At 48.4% G+C, this 21,033-nt stretch overlaps 1 protein-coding gene across 1 annotated transcript; it reads left to right on the top strand.

Annotated features, from left to right (window-relative positions):
* The first annotated feature begins 258 nt into the window (after positions 1–258).
* Positions 259–20,318, top strand: FAM50A (family with sequence similarity 50 member A). The gene is made up of 13 exons (XM_066580459.1): positions 259–474; positions 1,711–1,795; positions 4,202–4,301; positions 4,734–4,903; positions 5,617–5,693; positions 7,268–7,334; positions 7,418–7,479; positions 9,401–9,477; positions 12,643–12,697; positions 15,508–15,556; positions 17,486–17,556; positions 19,329–19,439; positions 20,135–20,318. Exons 1-13 carry the CDS (start codon positions 364–366, stop codon positions 20,141–20,143), a joined length of 1,044 nt encoding a protein of 347 aa, XP_066436556.1. The 5' UTR covers positions 259–363; the 3' UTR covers positions 20,144–20,318.
* Positions 20,319–21,033: the final 715 nt, after the last annotated feature.

Genomic DNA, 21,033 nt, shown 5'->3' with positions numbered 1-21,033 from the left:
CTTTGTACAGCACCCCCAGCACACCCTGTGCACCCCACTAGCGTCCACCCACAGCCCCCCATCTATTTTTCAACTGATCTCCCAGTCTCAGATTCCCCCCTCCCCCATGCCTCCACAGCTGATTTCCACTGAGAGAATCATGTGACCAGAAAAGTCACCTGACGTCAGACCTCCTTCTATCCACTGCATTCTAGCCTCCAGCATCCGGAAGCACTCTTCAAGGACCGCCTCTGCTGGAGAGTCATGTGACCGGGAATGGCACCTGACCTAGTGACGTCAGACCTCCTGTTACCCACTCCATTCTAGTCTCCTCCGTAGTAGTATTAGCTGCTGTTGTGTGCCCGGTGGAGCCCGCTATCAGCCATGGCGCAGTACAAGGGGGCGGCCAGCGAGGCCGGGAGAGCCATGCAGCTCATGAAGAAACGGGAGAAGCAGCGGGAACAGCTGGAGCAGATGAAGCAAAAGATAGCGGAGGTGCCGGAGAAATAACATATCCTTCCTGAGACTTGTAGTTCCCGCAGGGCTTCTAAGGTTTTACTGACCACTACTAGGGGCTTCAGGTGTTATGGAAACCTTAGCAAATGTAATATCTCTGCCTGCTGTCTGTGAATGGAAACACTTTTGCTGACGTTCATGAAACTGCAAACCTTGGCGGCAGGAGTCAGGTGACCGCCGCAGCCAATCAGAGGCCACAGTGTCGCTGTCCTAAACCCCTGGTATCATGGCGGTCGGGATGTGAGCGCCGATGCCAAGATTTTGGGCGGTAGCGCTGCAGCCATCACCTGACTTAATTATAAAATCTGCACGTGTCTCCGTGCGTGAGGTGCGCAAATCTAGAAGCCCATAGGAATGCATTAGCATCCGCAGGCGCATGCAGATGTGCTTTTTTTTTTTTTTTTTTTTTTTTTTTCCTGGCGTGAAAAAAATGCAACATGCTCCATTTTTCTACAGATCCCGCAGGGACGGCTTCTGTTATAGTCAATGGAAGCCGCCTGGTCCGCGGTACACCCGCAGCTGTCACTGTGTCTGTGCCGTGTATACGCAGGAGATTAAATTAAAAAAAGAAAGTGTGGCGCATACGTGTTGCACGCTGCCGGTATGCTGAGCGCATCCGCCGGGCAGAAGAAAGAAGATCTGACCAGGTGAGTAAATATCATTATAGGCCTCATTTATGCGGGCACAAGTGGCATCTGCTGCGGGATTCCACACTCGGAATCCGTGCGTGCCCGTGGACATGAGTCTATGCTGGGTACAATTGTGTCCGTCTCTCAGCTGGAAGAAGTCTGCCGGTTTTCAGCATCTGGTTGTAAATAAAGTCGTTTCTGTTCACTCTCAGCAAGCTGAAATGTTTTAACCCTTTGCAATCCAATTTTGGATTCAGGGTTTCCTAGGGGGCTTTCTCTTTCTGCCATTATACAATGGCGCCATCTGCTGGCTAGAGCCAGTACTGCGGTATGGGACATGCTGGAGAGACCCCCGACAACAGAGCGGCCAGTAATCTACAGTAAGAATACCCTGCCGGACATCTTCCGACATTGGAGCTGTACAGCCTTCAATCAGACTGTCTTCAGACGTCAGACAGTGGATTGGAAAGGGTTAACAAAGTGTATCAGAAAGTTGTGGAAGCAGCTGTGTATGTGATGTGGAGGCACAGAGGATGCACTGAGTACGACCCCGTGTCATTTCATGTCTCTTGTTTCTCTCTTCCAGGAGAATGTGGTTAAAGCGAATATTAACAAGAAATTCTCGGCTCATTATGACGCTGTGGAGGCGGAGCTGAAGTCCAGCACCGTGGGTGAGTGCTCATCCCCAGGCGGCCCGCTGGAGGACCCGTCGCCTCACTCGTCTGTTCTACTAAATACTTGTTTTAATTCTAAAATTTCAATTCTGGAGTATCTTTTCTTAGAACGCTGCATTGTGCCGTTCCTCTGCTATTCCTCCTGGATTTTTATAAATGGCCATCTGGGTGTTACCCTGTTTCCCTGAAAATAAGATATAGCATGATTTTCCAGAATTTTTGAGGATGCAAAATGATTTTTCAGGCATTTTGAGGATGCTTGAAATATAAGCCCTACTCCAAAATTAAGCCCTGCTAACAGTTAATTAAAAAAGTCAATATAAATAGTGTCCAGGCAGCTAGACATGTAAAAAAGTTAAACCTTTTCGAACAAAAATTAATATAAGACACTGTCTTATTTTCGGGGAAACAGAGTACCATCCTGCTTTTCAAAGGGGAGTGTCCTTATACGATACAATCTAACATGGATTGGACAATCCCAACTGGTAACTTTCAGCTGCCAAACTATTCATACATTTCCAGGAGGAATAACAGAGGAAACGGCACAATGTTGAGTTCTGGGAAAAGATACTCTAGAATTGCTATATTATGGTGAATATAATTATTTACACCAGACCTGACCGGAGACTCCTCTTAGGCCAGTTTTAGATGAGCGTATTATGAATGTATTTTTGCGCCCTTATTACAGACAAGCGTCCCAGCCCAACCGTATGTCTACCAATCCGATCTCACAACCTCGTTCCCTATAATGGTGTGAGTTCAGGTCACTAGACCGAGGCCTTAAACAGGTAGTCCCATCTTGGTGTTTTGTGGTTGCTGAGATGGTAATACCCCTTTAAGGGGGTTGTACCCAAATCTAAAGTTATCCTCTATCCACTCTATAGAGGACAGCTTTATCATCAGTGGGGTCTGGCTGCTGGGACCCCGCCGATCTTGAGAACAGGGGTCCCGGTGGTCCCCACATGACTGAAGCAGAGGGGGGCATGTGCAGCCACACTCATTCATTTTCAGCGTGGGAGATTACTAAGCAGTTCCGCAATTTCCGGTGTTGTCATTGACATGAATGGGGCGACAGCACTCCTCTGCACCGTCCACTCAGTTCATGCAAGGACTGTTGGGACCCCTGTTCTCAAGATCGGTAGAGGTCGCAGTGGCTGGACATTCATCAATCCTAAAATTATCCCATAACCTGTTAATATATGATGACTAGCTTTTGGTACAACCCCTTTAACTGGCCTTAAAGGGAATTCTCAGTTTTGGACAAATAAATCTTAAGGGGTTTGCCATGACTAAACATGCTGATCATCTACCTGAAGAGTGCTGCGGCGTCTTCTAAGGCATGTGACATCATGTTCATTGGTCTCACGGCCTGAGAGCCGCTCCGTCCTATTCAAGGGAATGGTATTGAGCTGCTATACCAGACACAGCCACTATACAATGTATGGCGCTGTGCGTGGTACAGACTGAAGCAGCTGAGGCTCTCACCCAGGTGCTGCTGTCACTTCAGTCAGCTAATCGTCAGGAGTCCCGCGCATCCGTCCCCAACTGATGAGATATTGATGACCTAATCTGGGAATAGCTAAGTCCTGGCAAACCCCTTTAACAGCTTTTGCTACCGGTTGTCAGTGAATAGAAACCTTGTTTACATCTGGAGGCTGAAAATGTGTCCTGATCAGGTCCAGCTAATACAACTAGCGCTGCTGTATCACCGCTCCGTCTCCTAATGAGCCCCGCTGCTATGTGAGACGGGACGCTACGGGGTTCCACAACCTCTGTATGTAGACAAGAATGTTTCTATTCCCTGTCTGCTATCAGAAATCTGTAATAATATTCTATAAGAAATCAGACCCATGGACGTTATATTATCCTGATTGGCGCCATCAGCAGGCTAGACAGGGAATTTCCTTTAACCCTTTGCAATCCCATTTTGGATTCAGGGTTTCCTAGGGGGTTTTCTCTTTCTGCCATTATACAACGGCGCCATCTGCTGGCTAGAGCCAGTACTGCAGTATGTGGCATGCTGAAGAGGCCTCCGACAACAGAGCGGCCAGTAATCTACAGTAAGAATACCCTGCCGGATGTCTTCCGACATCGGAGCTGTACAAGCTTCAATCAGAATGTCTTTAGACATCAGTGGATGGGAAAGGGTTAATCCCGAACTCTCCGACCTGTGAGCCCCTACAGAACTACAACTCCAATCATCCTCCACAGGCTGAGGACCGCGGCTTTCATCTGATGAGTCAGAACATTTAATTCTGGACTCTGCAGGGGAATTGTATATACTGCACGCTTCACGGCTCTCCAGTAATCCAGAATATCTCCTATAGGTGCTGGATTAAAGGAATTAGAGGATTTTGTAAATTGCTCTCTGGTATCACACGTTTGATGTTTTGTGTCTTTCAGGTTTGGTGACTCTTAATGACATGAAAGCTAAACAGGAGGCGCTGGTGAAGGAGCGGGAGAAGCAGCTGGCCAAGAAGGAGCAGTTCAAAGACCTTCAGCTGTGAGGAGACGTTTACTGCTAACACTCATAGGGTCCTCCTAGGGCGGCTTTACACCAGACAACTGGCACTGAGCGAGAAATCACTTACTAGTCACTAGACGCTTCGTTTGAGCTCACTGAAACGGAGTGACTAGTCAGCAAGTTTTCGCTCAGTGTGAACAGGTAGTCGTTCCTCTTTGAGTACTGCCTGTTCATAGTGAGCAGAGGCGGCTGGAAGAGATCTCCCGCCCGCTGCACCTCTATTCTTTGAATGGCTATCACTCGAGCGATAAGTCTTGAGACAACTGTCATCCAGTGTAACGCCATCCTTAGACTCTTGGGAGCGCCAGTCAACACGCTTGTCAGTCGGCGCTTCTTTCACTTACATGGGCTGAGAATTCACTGCTGTACATGGCATAGACATCTGTAGACTGATGGATCATCCCCATATAGGAAGCTGGAGAAACAGCGAGAACGAGAGAGGAAGAAGGAACAGAAGAGGAAGATCGCCAGCTTGTCCTTCACCATCGACGACGATGAGGAGGACGAGGAAGAAGAGGAGGACGAGGATGAAGAGGAGGATGATGATGAAATCGAGGAGGACGACGAGCCCGAAAAGGAAGGTAGGAGCTTAAAATAATGACAGCCACTAACCAGAAGTCTCATAATCTGTCAGTCGTCTCCTTAAAGCCGCTTGCACACGAATGCATTTGCATTGTGGAATCTGCGCTCAGCATCCGCACCGTGGCTCCCCAGCAAATACCCTACATGGCATGCTATGGGCAATCAATTCTTCCTGCATATACCCGGAAACCAATTGTGATTTCGGCGAGCGGAGGAAAAATCGCAGCATGCTCTACTTCTGAGCGGATTCCACGCGGACGGCTTCTATAGAAGTCAGTGAAGGCTGTCCGACCCACAGCCTGTCAGCCATTAACATTGCGGGCAGTTCGTGGATTCCACATCATCGCCTAGGGGCGGCGCGGGAAAAATAATCATTTAAAAAAAAAAAAGCTGTACTGCGCATGTCTGACGGCGGCTCGCCGCAACCATCCGCAGTACAAATGAAAGAAGCTGACAGGTACGTGCAGACGCCGGCTGCTGTCAGGGTCGAACTCTGCTATGCGCTCCCATTTGTATGCAGGCAGCCTTAATAGAACTACAATATAAATGTAGTTATCTGACTCTGATAATCCAGAATATCTGATAGCTGTGCCCTTATTGGGTGCCGGATTAAAGGAGCTTTACTGCAGTTAGTGTTATTTCACGGTCTGTCTTGTACGTATTACTCCAAGCGGCATAAAGTCCTTTAATTCATGATTCTGTCTGTTTTCAGAGCTGCCCAAGAAGAAGAAGAAGCTGGGAAAGAACCCCGATGTGGACACGAGCTTCCTGCCAGACAGAGACCGAGAGGTAGAGCGCATGGATTGTGTGAGGCGTAGTGGTGCCCACTGTGGCACACGGCTGGTCCAGGATTGGAAATACGTAGCTGCTTTCTTTTCAGAACAATGCTTCACCTGTCCACAGGTTGTTAGTGGTACTGCAGCTCAACCCCCTTTTATTTTAGTAAAGATGCGCTGCAGTACCCGACACAACCCATAGACAAGGTGTGGCACTGTTTCTGAAAGAAAGCAGCCATTATTTTGAGTAACCCCTTTTATGACGAGCTGGTGTGTTTGGACGTATGAACGGACGGCCTTGTGAATAGCTGCATTGCCTCGCCTTGGCCCAGGTTATATCTAAATATGGAACTAAGGTGTGTGTGTGTCTTTGTGTGTGTCTTTGTGTGTGTCTTTGTGTGTGTCTGTGTGTGTGTCTGTGTGTGTGTCTGTGTGTGTGTCTGTGTGTGTGTCTGTGTGTGTGTCTGTGTGTGTGTGTGTGTGTCTGTGTGTGTGTCTGTGTGTGTGTCTGTGTGTGTGTGTCTCTGTGTGTGTGTGTCTCTGTGTGTGTGTCTCTGTGTGTGTGTGTGTCTCTGTGTGTGTGTGTGTCTCTGTGTGTGTGTGTGTGTCTCTGTGTGTGTGTGTGTGTCTCTGTGTGTGTGTCTCTGTGTGTGTGTCTCTGTGTGTGTGTGTCTCTGTGTGTGTGTGTCTCTGTGTGTGTGTGTCTCTGTGTGTGTCTTTGTGTCTTTGTATATCAAAGAGACTTGAAGGAATGAAGGGGTCTTCTTATATCTACTTTTATCACCTATCCTATGGTGATAAAAGTGATCAGTGGGGGTCTCGCTGCTGAGACGCTTAGAAGTCCTAAGGACAGGGGTCCCGTGCCCCCCTTTCCGCCTCACTGATGAGTCACTGGACCCCTGCGGTGACGTTGAGATTGAATGGCGTGGCGGTTGCTCATGTGTGGTGTCACTCCATTAATGTCGATGGAACTAGACGTGTACAAGTGCTCAGCTGTCTTCTTCAGTCCCATTGAAGTCATCTTCCTGCAGTGGCGCCGCGTGTGTGCAACTGTCGCTCCAGTCAATCCCCCAAGTCACTGCAGGGGTGGTGCAGTGAGGAGGAAGGCTACATAGGACCCCGTTCTGAGGGTCAGTGGGGGTTTCAAAAATGAGACCCCCACGATTAGACTTTTATTATCTATCCTATGAATAGGGAATAGCGTTTGATTTTGGTACAACTTTTTAAAAAGTTTTATGTTTTTAGTCCCATGTATTTAGTTATATTACGGATTTCTTTTACGCTGATGCGTCATGCTGTTATAAACTGTCGGTGAATGTGCAGCCTGTCGCCACTTCCTGATGCTGCATCGCTATGGATCAGCCTTCAAACATGGCTTCCAGAAACGGCCTCACTCTTGTTTAAGGGCAGTGCCTGATATTACGATTCGGCCTCGTTCCTCGGACTATCAGACACAGCCCATGGACAGGAGTGGCGCTCTTCCTGGAAGAAGGCAGTCATGTTTTTCTGATCTCCTACAAGCCTGCAGCCTCCGAGGTATCTGGTGGTGGTGAGTTGGTACATGACTGCAGTGCCTTCTATTATCAGGAAGAAGAGAACCGTCTTCGAGAAGAACTGAGACAAGAGTGGGAGCGCAAGCAAGAAAAGATCAAGAGTAAGTTTCATATTGCGGATTGTCGCGATGTGCGGTGATTATCACAGACACCATTGAGTCTGACGGCTCCCTTCTCCCCACAGGTGAGGAAATAGAGATTACATTCAGTTACTGGGATGGATCTGGACACCGCAGAACAGTCAAGGTAAGAGCTGACCATCCCTGCTAATGAGGCCGTTGGCTCTTTAGGGAGGTTACGTCTTATATTTAAATGGACCCTCCAGTTTTTGGGACAGAATTCTGTCCTGGCACCCAAGGGTGGAGGGGCTATATTACCTGGAGTGTGTGATTGTGTCCGTTATCATTCAGTTCCACCATTTACAGGCGCTGTTTTTGGGGTGGCCAAGAATGATACTGCAATCTTTAGACTACCTGATGGTCCATAGTGCATTGGTAGTGTTAGGACTTTGTGATTGGCCAGCACTGCTCACATGATCAGTAGTGGCCAATCAGAGAGCAGTGCATTGTGTAATTAAAAAATGGCTGCCTACAACGGCAAAGGGAACCGGCAGAACCGAATGACTGCTGACACAGACAACTGCAGGTAATATATCCCATACACCCTCTGATCCCTGGACAGAATTTTGCCCCGAAACTGCCGAGTTGTTTTAAAGGAGCTTTCTAGTTGTATACACGTGTATCTGTTTTAGAACACTGCTTGCTGTCAGTAAATGGGAACATTCTTATTTGTGTTCGGAGCCTAAACCTCTCTAATGACCTAATTAATTCTTAAAGCAATCATCGACAGTACAAATCCCTCTTGTCCTGATTTTGTTACAGTGTATCAGTGGAGGTAATGTGCATTAGCCTGCGGTCTACACCACTCAGTTCACAGATGATTGTCCAGACTGCATACAATTGTAGCAAACTGTCAGCTGTGAAAAGTGTTGGGGTGGATTCACATGGGCGTATTTGCGTGCATAATACGCAGAGAATTTCATTCGCTTTTCCTTTTTTTTGCAATTGTGGTTCTTGTGCGCACAAAAAAAGGATCTGCTCCACTTTTGTGCGCACCAAGGGCCCCAAGAGAAGTCAATGGGAGATGCACAGATGCGCAAATACGCTGCACACTTCCATGAAGAAAGAACACATCTGGAACTCATTAGGCCAAATAGCCATCTTAATCAGGGAGCGTTAGTCTGCCATGTGCAAAAAGTACATTAAAGTGCACGCACAAAAAAATCCTCGTTCACAGCGCAGATATACATACAACCGTGTGAAGGGAGCCTTGGCAGCAATTCTACTGTGTGTGAATCCACCCTGACTTTGGGCTCATTCACACGGGCGTATTGTCACCGTGTATTTTGTGTGTGTAACATATGGTGAATGGAGGCAGTGAAAGTCTATGGACTTTCATTCTTTCATTCACAGCTGCGTTGGAACTGCGAGGGGGCACTGCATATAAAACGCAGGAGAAATAAATCGCAGCATGCTCTATTTCTCTGCATTTCATACAGAGCCGTTGAAGGGCTGCGACAGGGCAGCGTTAAGTACGGAGCCTCGCTCTGCACAATGCGAGGGATTTGAAAAAAAATTCACACTGCTCATGTCCATGATGTCAGAATCGCGGGCATGCGCAGTGCCAATCGCAGCCCATATGCGATCTCTGCTGGCAGAGCGTAGGGGCTGCGATGAGTACAACGCTGCGAGACTCATACGGCCTTTAGCTGTGGAATGTGCTATGACGTTCTGCAACAATGTAAGTGAATGCAGGTTTAAAAGACCTCATTCATTCACAGCTGTAAAAATCCACAGTGGAAGATCGACGTGCTGCGGATTTTCAGATCTGCAGCATGCTTTAGCGGTCATGGAAAAGTGACGGCTTTTCACAGTGGGTTTCGTTCATTGCAATGCGTAGAGTTACTTACCCATTGAACATCTGACTTTGGTCATCCCCTTGGGTCCGCACCGTTTTTCAGTCTCTGGATGTAAACAGGCATGTTCCCATTCATGGTCAGCAAACAGATGTTGAGAATGATGACTTAAAACACAAACGTGTATTAAAGGGTCCAGAAGTGATTTACTGTAGAGAGATGAAGCTTTATTAAGCCTTTGGTTCTCTTTAGATGAAGAAAGGAAATACCATCCAGCAGTTCCTACAGAAAGCCCTGGAGATACTGCGGAAGGACTTCAGCGAGCTCAGGTGAGCGGCGACACATGGACTGTCAGCAGCGTGCGGTACACAGTGTGCTGACTATAGAGGAGCGGACACATGGACTGTCAGCAGGGTATGGTACGCAGTGCACTGTCTGTAGAGGAGCGGACACATGAACTGTCGGCAGGGTACGGTACGCAGTGCACTGTCTGTAGAGGAGCGGACAGATGGACTGCCAGCAGGGTACGGTACACAGTGTGCTGACTATAGAGGAGCGGACACATGGACTGACGGCAGGGTACGGTACATAGTACAGTGTCTGTAGAGGCGCGGACACATGGACTGTCAACAGGTTACGGTACATAGTACGGTGTCTGTAAAGGAGCGGACACATGGACTGTCAGCAGGTTACGGTACGCAGTGCACTGCCTGTAGAGGAGCGGACACGTGGACTGTCAGCAGGTTACGGTACGCAATTCGCTGTATGTAGAGGGACGGACACATGGACTGTCAGCAGGGTACGGTGCGCTGTCTGTAGAGGAGCGGACACCTGCACTGCCAGCAGGGTATGGTACGCAATGCGCTGCCTGTAGAGGAGCGGACACATGGACTGTCAGCAGGGTACGGTACGCAGTGCGCTGCCTGTAGAGGAGCGGACACATGGACTGTCAGCAGGGTACGGTACGCAGTGCGCTGCCTGTAGAGGAGCGGACACATGGACTGTCAGCAGCGTACGGTACGCAGTGCGCTGCCTGTAGTGCGGACACATGGACTGTCAGCAGGGTATAGTACGCAGTGCACTGCCTGTAGAGGAGCGGACGCGTGGACTGTCAGCAGGTTACGGTACGCAGTTCGCTGTATGTAGAGGGATGGACACATGGACTGTCAGCAGGGTACGGTACACAGTGTGCTGTCTGTAGAGGAGCGGACATGTGGACTGTCAGCAGGGTACGGTACGCAGTGTGCTGCCTGTAGAGGAGCGGACACATGGACTGTCGGCAGGGTATGGTACGCAGTGCACTGTCTGTAGAGGAGCGGACACATGAATTGTCAGCAGGGTACGGTACGCAGTGTGCTGCCTGTAGAGGAGCGGACACATGGACTGTCGGCAGGGTATGGTACGCAGTGCACTGTCTGTAGAGGAGCGACACATGGACTGCCAGCAGCGTACGGTACGCAGTGCGCTGCCTGTAGTGCGGACACATGGACTGTCAGCAGGGTATAGTACGCAGTGCGCTGCCTGTAGAGGAGCGGACGCGTGGACTGTCAGCAGGTTACGGTACGCAGTTCGCTGTATGTAGAGGGACGGACACATGGACTGTCAGCAGGGTACGGTACGCAGTGCACTGCCTGTAGAGGAGCGGACACATGGACTGTCAGCAGGGTACGATACGCAGTGCGCTGTCTGTAGAGGAGCGGACACATGGACTGCCAGCAGGGTACGGTACACAGTGTGCTGTCTGTAGAGGAGCGGACACATGGACTGTCAGCAGCGTACGGTACGCAGTGCGCTGCCTGTAGAGGAGCGCACACATGCACTGCCAGCAGGGTACGGTACGCAGTGCGCTGCCTGTAGAGGAGCGGACACATGCACTGCCAGCAGGGTACGGTACGCAGTGCGCTGCCTGTAGAGGAGCGGACACATGCACTGCCAGCAGGGTACGGTACGCAGTGTGCTTTCTGTAGAGGAGCTGACACATGGACTGTCAGCAGGGTATGGTACGCAGTGCACTGTCTGTAGAGGAGCGGACACATGGACTGTCAGCAGGGTACGGTACGCAGTGCGCTGCCTGTAGAGGAGTGGACACATGGACTGTCAGCAGCGTATGGTACGCAGTGCGCTGCCTGTAGAGTAGCGGACACATGGACTGTCAGCAGGTTATGGTACGCAGTGCACTGTCTGTAGAGGAGCGGACACATGGACTGTCAGCAGGGTACGGTGCGCTGTCTGTAGAGGAGCGAACACATGGACTGTCAGCAGGGTACGGTACGCAGTGCACTGTCTGTAGAGGAGCGGACACATGAACTGTCAGCAGGGTATGGTACGCAGTGCGCTGTCTGTAGAGGAGTGGACACATGGACTGTCAGCAGGGTACGGTACGCAGTGCGCTGTCTGTAGAGGAGCGGACACATGGACTGTCAGCAGGTTACGGTACGCAGTGCACTGTCTGTAGAGGAGCGGACACATGGACTGTCAGCAGGGTACGGTGCGCTGTCTGTAGAGAAGCGAACACATGGACTGTCAGCAGGGTACGGTGCGCTGCCTGTAGAGGAGCGGACACGTGGACTATCAGCAGGGTACGGTACGCAGTGCACTGTCTGTAGAGGAGCGGACACATGGACTGTCAGCAGGGTACGGTGCGCTGTCTGTAGAGGAGCGGACACGTGGACTGTCAGCAGGGTACGGTACGCAGTGCACTGCCTGTAGAGGAGCGGACATGTGGACTGTCAGCAGGGTACGGTACGCAGTGCGCTGCCTGTAGAGGAGCGGACATGTGGACTGTCAGCAGGGTACGGTGCGCTGTCTGTAGAGGAGCGGACATGTGGACTGTCAGCAGGGTACGGTGCGCTGTCTGTAGAGAAGCGAACACATGGACTGTCAGCAGGGTACGGTATGCAGTGTGCTGCCTGTAGAGGAGCGGACACATGGACTATCAGCAGGGTACGGTACGCAGTGCACTGTCTGTAGAGGAGCGGACACATGGACTGTCAGCAGGGTACGGTGCGCTGTCTGTAGAGGAGCGGACACATGGACTGTCAGCAGGGTACGGTGCGCTGCCTGTAGAGGAGCGGACACATGGACTATCAGCAGGGTACGGTACGCAGTGCACTGTCTGTAGAGGAGCGGACACATGGACTGTCAGCAGGTTACGGTACGCAGTGCACTGCCTGTAGAGGAGTGGACACGTGGACTGTCAGCAGGTTACGGTACGCAATTCGCTGTATGTTGAGGGACGGACACATGGACTGTCAGCAGGGTACGGTGCGCTGCCTGTAGAGGAGCGGACACATGCACTGCCAGCAGGGTACGGTACACCGTGCGCTGTCTATAGAGGAGCGGATACAGCCTGTCCTAAACGGATGTCTGACCATGAATGCGTTCTACCTCCCCGATGTGACGCTCTCGCTGCCTGCACACCGCTGCTGTCCAGCTGATGCAGATGCAGACCACTAAGTAACACTTGTTTTCTCTCTGGGCCGTCTGTCCTGCAGGTCGGCGGGTGTGGAGCAGCTTATGTACATTAAGGAAGATCTGATCATCCCACATGTGAGTAGATTCTGTGCGGCCCATCAGTCCGGGCGCCATCTGGTAGACGGCTCTGTGTGTTTATATGGCGGACATTATAAGCCAATGACCCTGATGCCATACAAAATCTAATAGCCGGAATGTCACTAAGTCATTAAGGACCTAAAGGACCAGTCACGTTTTTACATATGTAGTTGTTTTATTGTTCTATGTATTATATATTTTTTGGGGTAAAGGGAGCTGCCTTGTTTAGGGCTGTTTTATATACCTCCATTCAATGAATTTTTGTTTTGTTTTCTTAGGGGTAATGTGCACAGAAAGTTACATAAAAAAAGAAAAAAAAACAAATTTATCGTTCTTTTTAAAATTAGTATTTTTAGACTTAAATAAAGTACAGGCATAAGTCCCCCCGCTTTGTTTGCGATGTTTTAATGTATAATTCGTATGGTCTCGGATTACAGGGCAGCTCAGGTTAGTGTGGGGGATGGGTCGGTCTGCTTCTGTTTGTTTTTCTTTATATTTTTATTTTATTATTGTAACCTCTTCTTCCCACATTACGTCATTTAAAACCTCTGGGAAACGGTCACAATTTAATTTTTTTTCCTGAATTTTTAATTTTTTTTTTCAGTTTTCCACTGTAACTGGGGTCCATAGGAAAAAAACAGAGGAAAACCTCCCCTTATAGTGATATCTGTCACTGGCTGGGCTGGGGTGTATTAGGACCCAGCAGCTCTGCCATGCCAGGGGGGCACTGATCGAGTAGCCGAAAAGATGCTCCAGTTTTTTCTAATCTCTACATGGCGTTTCTGCCCGCAAAAGAGAAGGCAGAAGTGTTTTATACAGCGGGTCTCCGGCTGCAGGAGCTTTAACCCTTTCCAGTCCAATGTCGGGCCTGCCCCGACATCATAATTTCCCTCCACAGCTCCGATGTCGGGGCAGGCCCGACACTGCAGTGCAGGAGTGGATCTGCACCCGATCGTCAGACACATCGGGTGCAGATGCACTCCTTTACTGGTCGTCATCGAGGACCCCCGAGGAGAAGGCAGAAAGGGTTTTTAACCCTTTCTGCCTTCTCCTTTACACATTACATAGCGCTCAATTAGCGCTATGTAATGCATAGATTTCGGCCGGCGATCATGTGACCGCCGGTGTTACCTGACCCCCGGCGGTCACATGAACTCCGAGCCGGGAGCCTGCACCGTGCAAGGACCTGCTTACCTGACCGGCGTCTTGTGCATTCTCCTTCTGTCTCCCGACCCGGCGATCATGTGACCGCCAGGTGTCACCTGACCCCAGCGGTCACATGATCGCCGAGCCGGGAGGCAGAAGGAGAATGCAGAAGACGCCGGTCAGGTAAGCAGGTCCCTCCCTGCACCCTCCTGAACTCTGTCAGTTCAGGAGGGTGCAGGGAAAATGTATTTTTTCTCACCCATTCTCCCAGCTTCAATTTATTTGGAGCTGGGGAGAATGGGTGAGAAAAAATAAATGGATTGGAAAGGGTTAATTCTGTGCTGTATGTTGACTATTGGCTGGGATTAAAGCCCAGGACCAAGCTCCGTATATTTATGGAGTCCTTATGAGGTTAAAGCGTCTTTCTGCTTCTTTCCTGCTGCGCTCAATAGTATCTTCTACTCCTGTACAGATCGATCGCCTTAGCGGGATTAAACGGGTTTGTTGAGACGTAAGATATTGATAACCTATCCTCAGGATGGACCTATAATAGACGACAAAGTATGAGATGACTCTCGGGATGGAGGTCACACTAAAAACAAATTGTTTTGTATTCTTTCTGAGTACTATGGTCTTCAGGGGCCGAGCGATTGGGTAGCCCCCCCCCCCCCCTTATAAAGGGAGTGGATCACATGTTATGCATTCTTGATTGTTTCCAGTGTGACCTCAGTCCATTTCCAGACTTTTTTGTCTATTACAACCCAAAGGAGGTTTATTGCGCTGGGTTTCGCATGGTAGCTCGCTCCTACCGGCAATTGACAACGATCTGCTGATTTCTTCACCTCCAGAGGCTGTTTGGCTCTTTTGCATTGTGTGTGACACCATATGGCACCTACACTTGTTAATTGTAGTGTGTTGTGCGAGTTTGTCCATAAACCCCATATTTTCTCAAATTTGTCTGAGCACCCTCTGTGTTGATATATCACCTTTTCATATGGTATTATAGTATCAATCATTCTCATCCAGTATGAGACGGACGGCGGTCTCGTTGCCATCCATCTCATAGCCACTACTTTTCTAGCCATAAATAGTGGGCGCTCACACTTGTTGGGTCTCTGCTACATATATAATATATATCCCACTGATTCACTAACTGCTCATTCTCCGGTGCAATGGGTTCCAATTTTTAGAGGTCGTCAATATTGGGTAGGGGTCTGCAGCCTTCGACCCTCACCAGTCAGCTGTTTGAAGTAGCTGTGAGGCTTGCATGAGGCTCACAGTCTCTTTTCAGGCATATGACGTCACACGGACCGAGAGCAGCTCAGTCCCATTCAAGTGAACGGAGCTGTAATACCAGGCACAGCCACTATAATGAACGGCGCTGAACCTGGTATGCACTGAAGGTGCCAGTTCAAAGCACTTCAACCACTTCAAACAGCTGACCATTGGTGGTCCTGAGCGGCAGACCCTCCACCAATCTGATATTGATCATCTATACTGAGGATAGGTCATCAGTATCTTAATCTTGGAAAACCCCTTTAACCCCAGGTATTCAGAGCCAATGGGCTTCTTGTAGATGTTATCAATGCTGCTTGTGGCAGAATACCCAGTCCGGTCCTTGGCACGGTCTCCTGTTCACTGCTCTCTCCTTTATCCTCCAGCATCACAGCTTTTACGACTTTATTGTGACGAAAGCAAGAGGTAAAAGTGGTAAGTAAAGAATGAGATTTGTTACTATCCCCAATGCAGCCCCTTTTACACGACAGGATAATTGTGCTGTGTGAATACATGCAGTGAAAGACCGGTCAGCGATGTAGACCATAAAATAATCGTTTGTCTGCCGCCCTACATCATCTGCAGGTAGCAGGCTGGAGGAGACTTAAGGCCCATTTACATGGAGCGATGATCGCTACAAAAATCGTTAAAAAGCGATCGTTTGAGCGATCAGCGTTACGTCTAAACGCGCGCCCATCGTGCACTGCTAGCTGATCGTTAAATTCAGGCCAACCTAAAAATCGTCGTTCAGCCTTATCAGCAGTTCTCCACTGGGAGTGCTGATAGCATTGTTTCCCATTGGAGAACAAAGGAACTGAAAGCAAATGAGAGCCCTTGGGCTATTAACTCCTTTCAGCTTAAGGCTTCATTTCCCCGCTAAATGTCTATTAGGTAGCTGAGTAGCTACTTAATAGTTTATGCAAAATGATCGCTCTAAGCTGTCACTCAAACTGTCGTTTGAGCGATCTTTGAGCGATCATCGCTCACTGTAAATGGGCTTCTAAACGGGTTGTTCATGACAGGTTTTATCGTTAGAGATGACCAAGTCAACTCTCTCCAGAGTTCCCATTGAAGTGAATGGAGCGATGGTGTGCTTTTGTTGCCACTCGCTGCCATTCTCTTGGAGACAGAGCCGTGTTTAAGGTGTCTGCTTGATGGGTAGAACCTGTCATGGGACGACCCCTCTAAGTTGCCCATACACATTCAGCAACTGTCGAATGATCGATCACTCACCCAACAGTTGTTTCCCTGGCTGCCCCATACATATGAATGTTTAGAAAAAGTAATGGCCCATTTACACGTATTGATTATCGCTCAATGTGTTCAAACTAACGAATTTGAGCGATAATCACTTGTCGTTTGCGGTTTGTTAAGCTGAATTTTCAATCACCTTAAACAACCTCGTTGGCTTCTCGTCCCATATTAATGCTGCCAATGCGAGTCGTTGTTTGAAAGACTGTCGGTCCTTGTAAAAGGGCCATAAGTCTGGCGCCGGCTTATCTCCCAGGGAACAAAAGGGTTGAAATTTAGCACCCCTGATCCATCTTTCCTCCGACATTATCCATCAGGGTAAAGTTGAGCTGCCCCAATGCACATCCATCTCATCCAGCTTCGCCGCTAATGGCGGGTTTGGACAGCTACAGCCTAATGTGTATTGTCATCACCCAGCTCATTCTTTGAGTTGGCTCGTGTAAAGCTAGCCTTATATAGCGACAATCTAACAAGCGATTTTCAGCGACGGTTGTGCCATGTAAACGCGGGACCAGACAGGGTGCTGAGCGAGAAATCGTTCGGTAGTCGCCAGTTGCTTCATTTATGTTTTCTAAAACAAAGTGACTAGTGAGCAACTTCTGGCTCCGTGTAAACAGGCAGTCGCTCATCTATGAACCACTGCCTGTTCACAGTGAATAGAGGCAGCTGGAAGAGATCTCTGACCCGCTCCGCCTCCATTCACTGAATGACACTTGCACAAGAACAACAGTCCTCCTGTGTAAGGTAACCCTAAACGTCCCAGGACATTCTACTTTCAGAAATCTACAAGAGATGGCGGCTTTATCATCATACATCATAAATACAAGGGGAATTCACGTCAGAAACTGCGGCTTTTCTCACAGTGTCACCTTAAATTGTAAAAGGGAAATGCCGGAGCCATAAGATCCTCCACAAGAATGGAGACCTTATAGATACATATTGAGCAGATTAGATTGTAGCAGCTTGATCCATGTCCAGTTCTTCCTCTCTTACTTTGCTCCAGCTTCCTCCGGCCTGTGATAGTATGTGTTTCCCCTCGTGTGTCCTCAGCGTTACCCATGTCGCCATCATCTTCATCACGTCCTAATGTAATTTGTTTCCGTTCTTTCCCAGGGCCTCTGTTTAACTTTGATGTCCACGATGACGTCCGCCTGCTGAGTGATGCCACAGTGGAGAAGGACGAGGTAAGAGCCGGGGAACCTAAAGAGCAACCTGATGGTCTGCGGGGTCATGGATACATTGATGTGAAAGCCCAAAGGAGTTGTGTGCTCTCTGTATAGAGTCGCTGGGGGCGCCACATCACAGGCTTCATCTGTGACCGCAGAAAATCATCTTGCCTGGACCTACCCTGTAGATATGTGACGTTACGTCTGCACAGTGTAGCTATATAACTTTATTCTGCGGGTCAGTAGAAGTGCAACAATACTGAAAAATAAAATCTCTTTGAAGAAAAGTTTTCTGCCGCCGCCTTCTGACCGACAAACCATTTCATTTTTTCCATCAGTGTCGTTGTGTAAGGGCCTGTTATTTGTGGGACATCCTGTGGTTTCTATTGGTACCTTCTTGGAGTTCATACAAAGTTTTGACCACTTTTTATTACATTTTTCCTTTTGGAGACGGGATAACAAAAAAAGCGGAATTCTGATAAGCGCAAATCACTCATACCATGTACTGTAATACTTCAGTGTTGCAGTATATTTTATTTCTGCCAGCATTTTATTAAGACACTCAAAAGGCCAGTCTTAACCCCTTGAGTGGCACGCCCGGAAAATTTCCGGGGCCGAGCTCCACTGCTCATAGCGATACTGCCCGGAAGATTTCCGGGCTATGTATCACTATGGGAGCTGCAGAGCACAATGCCACAAGCGGTGACAGTGTGCTCTGCCTGCACAGACCCACACAGAGCAGTGCAAGGGCTTTGAAAAACCAGCAGAAGATATTGCCGACATGTCGGCAATGTCCTGCTTTGTTTACAGGTTGCCATAGAGACCATCGGCTTGTCAGAAGCAAGCCGATGGTCTCTGTGGCAGGGAGAGCTGGTTGTTAGCTGTCAGAGGACAGCTAGGTACTAGCTCTTACAGCAGAGATCAGAGAAAACCTCCGATCTCTGCTGTGTTAACCCTTTACATGCTGCAGTCTATGTGACTGCAGCATGTAAAGGGTTGTCACTGCAGCATGTAAAGGGCTGTCACCATCGGACCCCCGGAATGTGATCAGGGGTCCTGATGGGTCCCTGTGGAAGTCCCCTATAGGGACAAAAAAAAAAATAAAAAAAATAAAAAAAAAAAGGAAAAAAATTATTAAAAAAATAAAAAAAACACTTGTCTCCCTTTACTTTGTAAAAAATCAAAAATACAATCACACATGTGGTATCCGTGTGCGTCGTAATGACCCAGAGAAGGAAGTTAATACATTATTTAACCCCTTAATGACATGGCCCCTTTTTTTCTTTTTTCCCCATTTCCTTTTTTCCTCCCCCCTGTTTAAAAAATCACAACTTGTCCCGCAAAAAACAAGCCCTCATATGGCCATGTCAATGGAAAAAGGAAAAAGTTATGGCTCTTGAGACGCAACTGCAAAACTAGTTGAAATTCAATGATTAGACCATTTTAAAAAACCTGCCCTGGTGGGCACGACAGGGTGATAGGAAACCTGCCACTCAAGGGGTTAATAGGCAAAAATACAAGGCAGCCCTTGGGGCCTTCAGAAGGCCACCAGCTGCCATGACTACTGAACAGCACCCTGCAATCTTGCTGCAGGGTGGGTGGGGGGAGCTTCAGAATCCCAAACACCGCTATGAATGACGGCCAATACCAGCCGTGTATGGAGACGGATCAGCTCACGAATGCACTCCATACAAAGAACCCACCCAGGATGTACCTATACACCCTGGCATGAGAAAGGGCTAAGAGTGGTGTTGCCTATACACGTTAACTCCGCTATTTTCTCCTTTCAGTCTCATGCTGGGAAAGTTGTCCTCCGCAGCTGGTATGAGAAGAACAAACACATTTTTCCAGCAAGCAGGTGGGAGCCGTACGATCCAGAGAAGAAGTGGGATAAATACACAGTAAGTGCAGGAAATATGTCCCATCATCACCACTAAGGCCTCTGCCGACCCAACCAATGTGTTTACACTTCCCGACCGTTTTCAAGATTGCTGTCAATGAATGGAAACCTTAAATTATAACTAAACGTTTTACAAACTTTTAATACATCATAGTGACATATAACAATTTTTGATTGGTGGGGTTCTGGGTGCGGAGACCCCCACTGATCACTAAAACGAACGAGCCGAAGCATTCATCTGAGCACTGTGCCCTTTCAGGTGTTTCCGTCACTACTTGGATCCGTAGAAAGCCTATACACCGCTCGCAATGACAGATGAACAGGCACAGCGCTCAGCTAAGTACTTCTGCCTGTTCAGTTTTGCGATCGGTGGGGATCTCCCCGCCCGGACCCCCACAGATCAGAACTTCTGACGTGTCACTGGGACATACAAACTTTGTAAAAAGTTTAGTTTATACTTTGTTTACATCCTGCGGCAGGAAACCCTGTGCTTGATATGTACAGTTGCCACAAGAAGCATGGTCACACTGTAACTGCGATCAGGATGGGTTACTATTCACTGACAGAAAGCAGAGTTTGTTTCAATGCTTCATCATTTCCAAAGCTTCTTGTCATTTACATATTCTGCATCAAAATGTCAACAAGGAAACTAGTTCCATTACGCACTCACAACTTTCTGTCTTCATCCACCAACAGATCCGGTGATCGCACTTGGCGATGATATACCTGCTCCTGCTCGGCTCTGCATCCAAGAAGCATCCTGATTGGACAGAAGTGTTATTTTATGTTCTTATGGAATCCTGTATATATTACTGTAATTACTGTGGTGTTTTTCTGTGTGTTTATCCGGCACAGAATAAATACATTGCTGTGTTCTCAACGCTGCAGCTTTATTATTTTTACCTGCTTGTTCAGTGTCTGCACAGAGCTTGTTCTGGGGATTGTTATCTTTACACCACACAGTATATATTCATGACACATAGGAAAACTGACCCCCATGGTATAGGAGCTTAGATAAGCATCTAGGAGTTGTCTGCCAATACACTTGTAGTATTGTGGGTGCAGCTCTGGGGTACAATACAGGATGTAACTCAGCAGCGGTACAGGATAAGTAATGTATGTACACAGTGACTCCACCAGCAGAATAGTGAGTGCAGCTCTGGCGTATAATACAGGATCAGTACAGGATAAGTAATGTATGTACACAGTGACTCCACCAGCAGAATAGTGAGTGCAGCTCCGGAGTATAATACAGGATGTAACTCAGGATCAGTACAGGATAAGTAATGTATGTACACAGTGACTCCACCAGCAGAATAGTGAGCGCAGCTCTGGAGTATAATACAGGATCTAACTCAGGATCAGTACAGGATAAGTAATGTATGTACACAGTGACTTCACCAGCAGAATAGTGAGTGCAGCTCTGGAGGATAATACAGGATGTAACTCAGGATCAGTACAGGATAAGTAATGTATGTACACAGTGACTCCACCAGCAGAATAGTGAGTGCAGCTCTGGAGTATAATACAGGATGTAACTCAGGATCAGTACAGGATAAGTAATGTATGTACACAGTGACTCCACCAGCAGAATA

This window comes from Eleutherodactylus coqui, chromosome 10 (assembly GCF_035609145.1).
Source record: "Eleutherodactylus coqui strain aEleCoq1 chromosome 10, aEleCoq1.hap1, whole genome shotgun sequence".
Classification (NCBI taxonomy): domain Eukaryota; kingdom Metazoa; phylum Chordata; class Amphibia; order Anura; family Eleutherodactylidae; genus Eleutherodactylus; species Eleutherodactylus coqui.
Note: the sequence above shows the minus strand (reverse complement) of the source record. Positions and strands in the feature narration are given on the sequence as shown.

Bases quoted from the DNA above. Each gene is read 5' to 3' on its own strand.
- FAM50A (XM_066580459.1), top strand. From the start codon at position 364: ATGGCGCAGTACAAGGGGGCGGCCAGCGAGGCCGGGAGAGCCATGCAG. The intron at 1,796-4,201 runs GTGAGTGCTCAT...TGTGTCTTTCAG, and splicing joins GCTGAAGTCCAGCACCGTGG to GTTTGGTGACTCTTAATGAC. The intron at 12,698-15,507 runs GTGAGTAGATTC...TTTATCCTCCAG, and splicing joins AAGATCTGATCATCCCACAT to CATCACAGCTTTTACGACTT.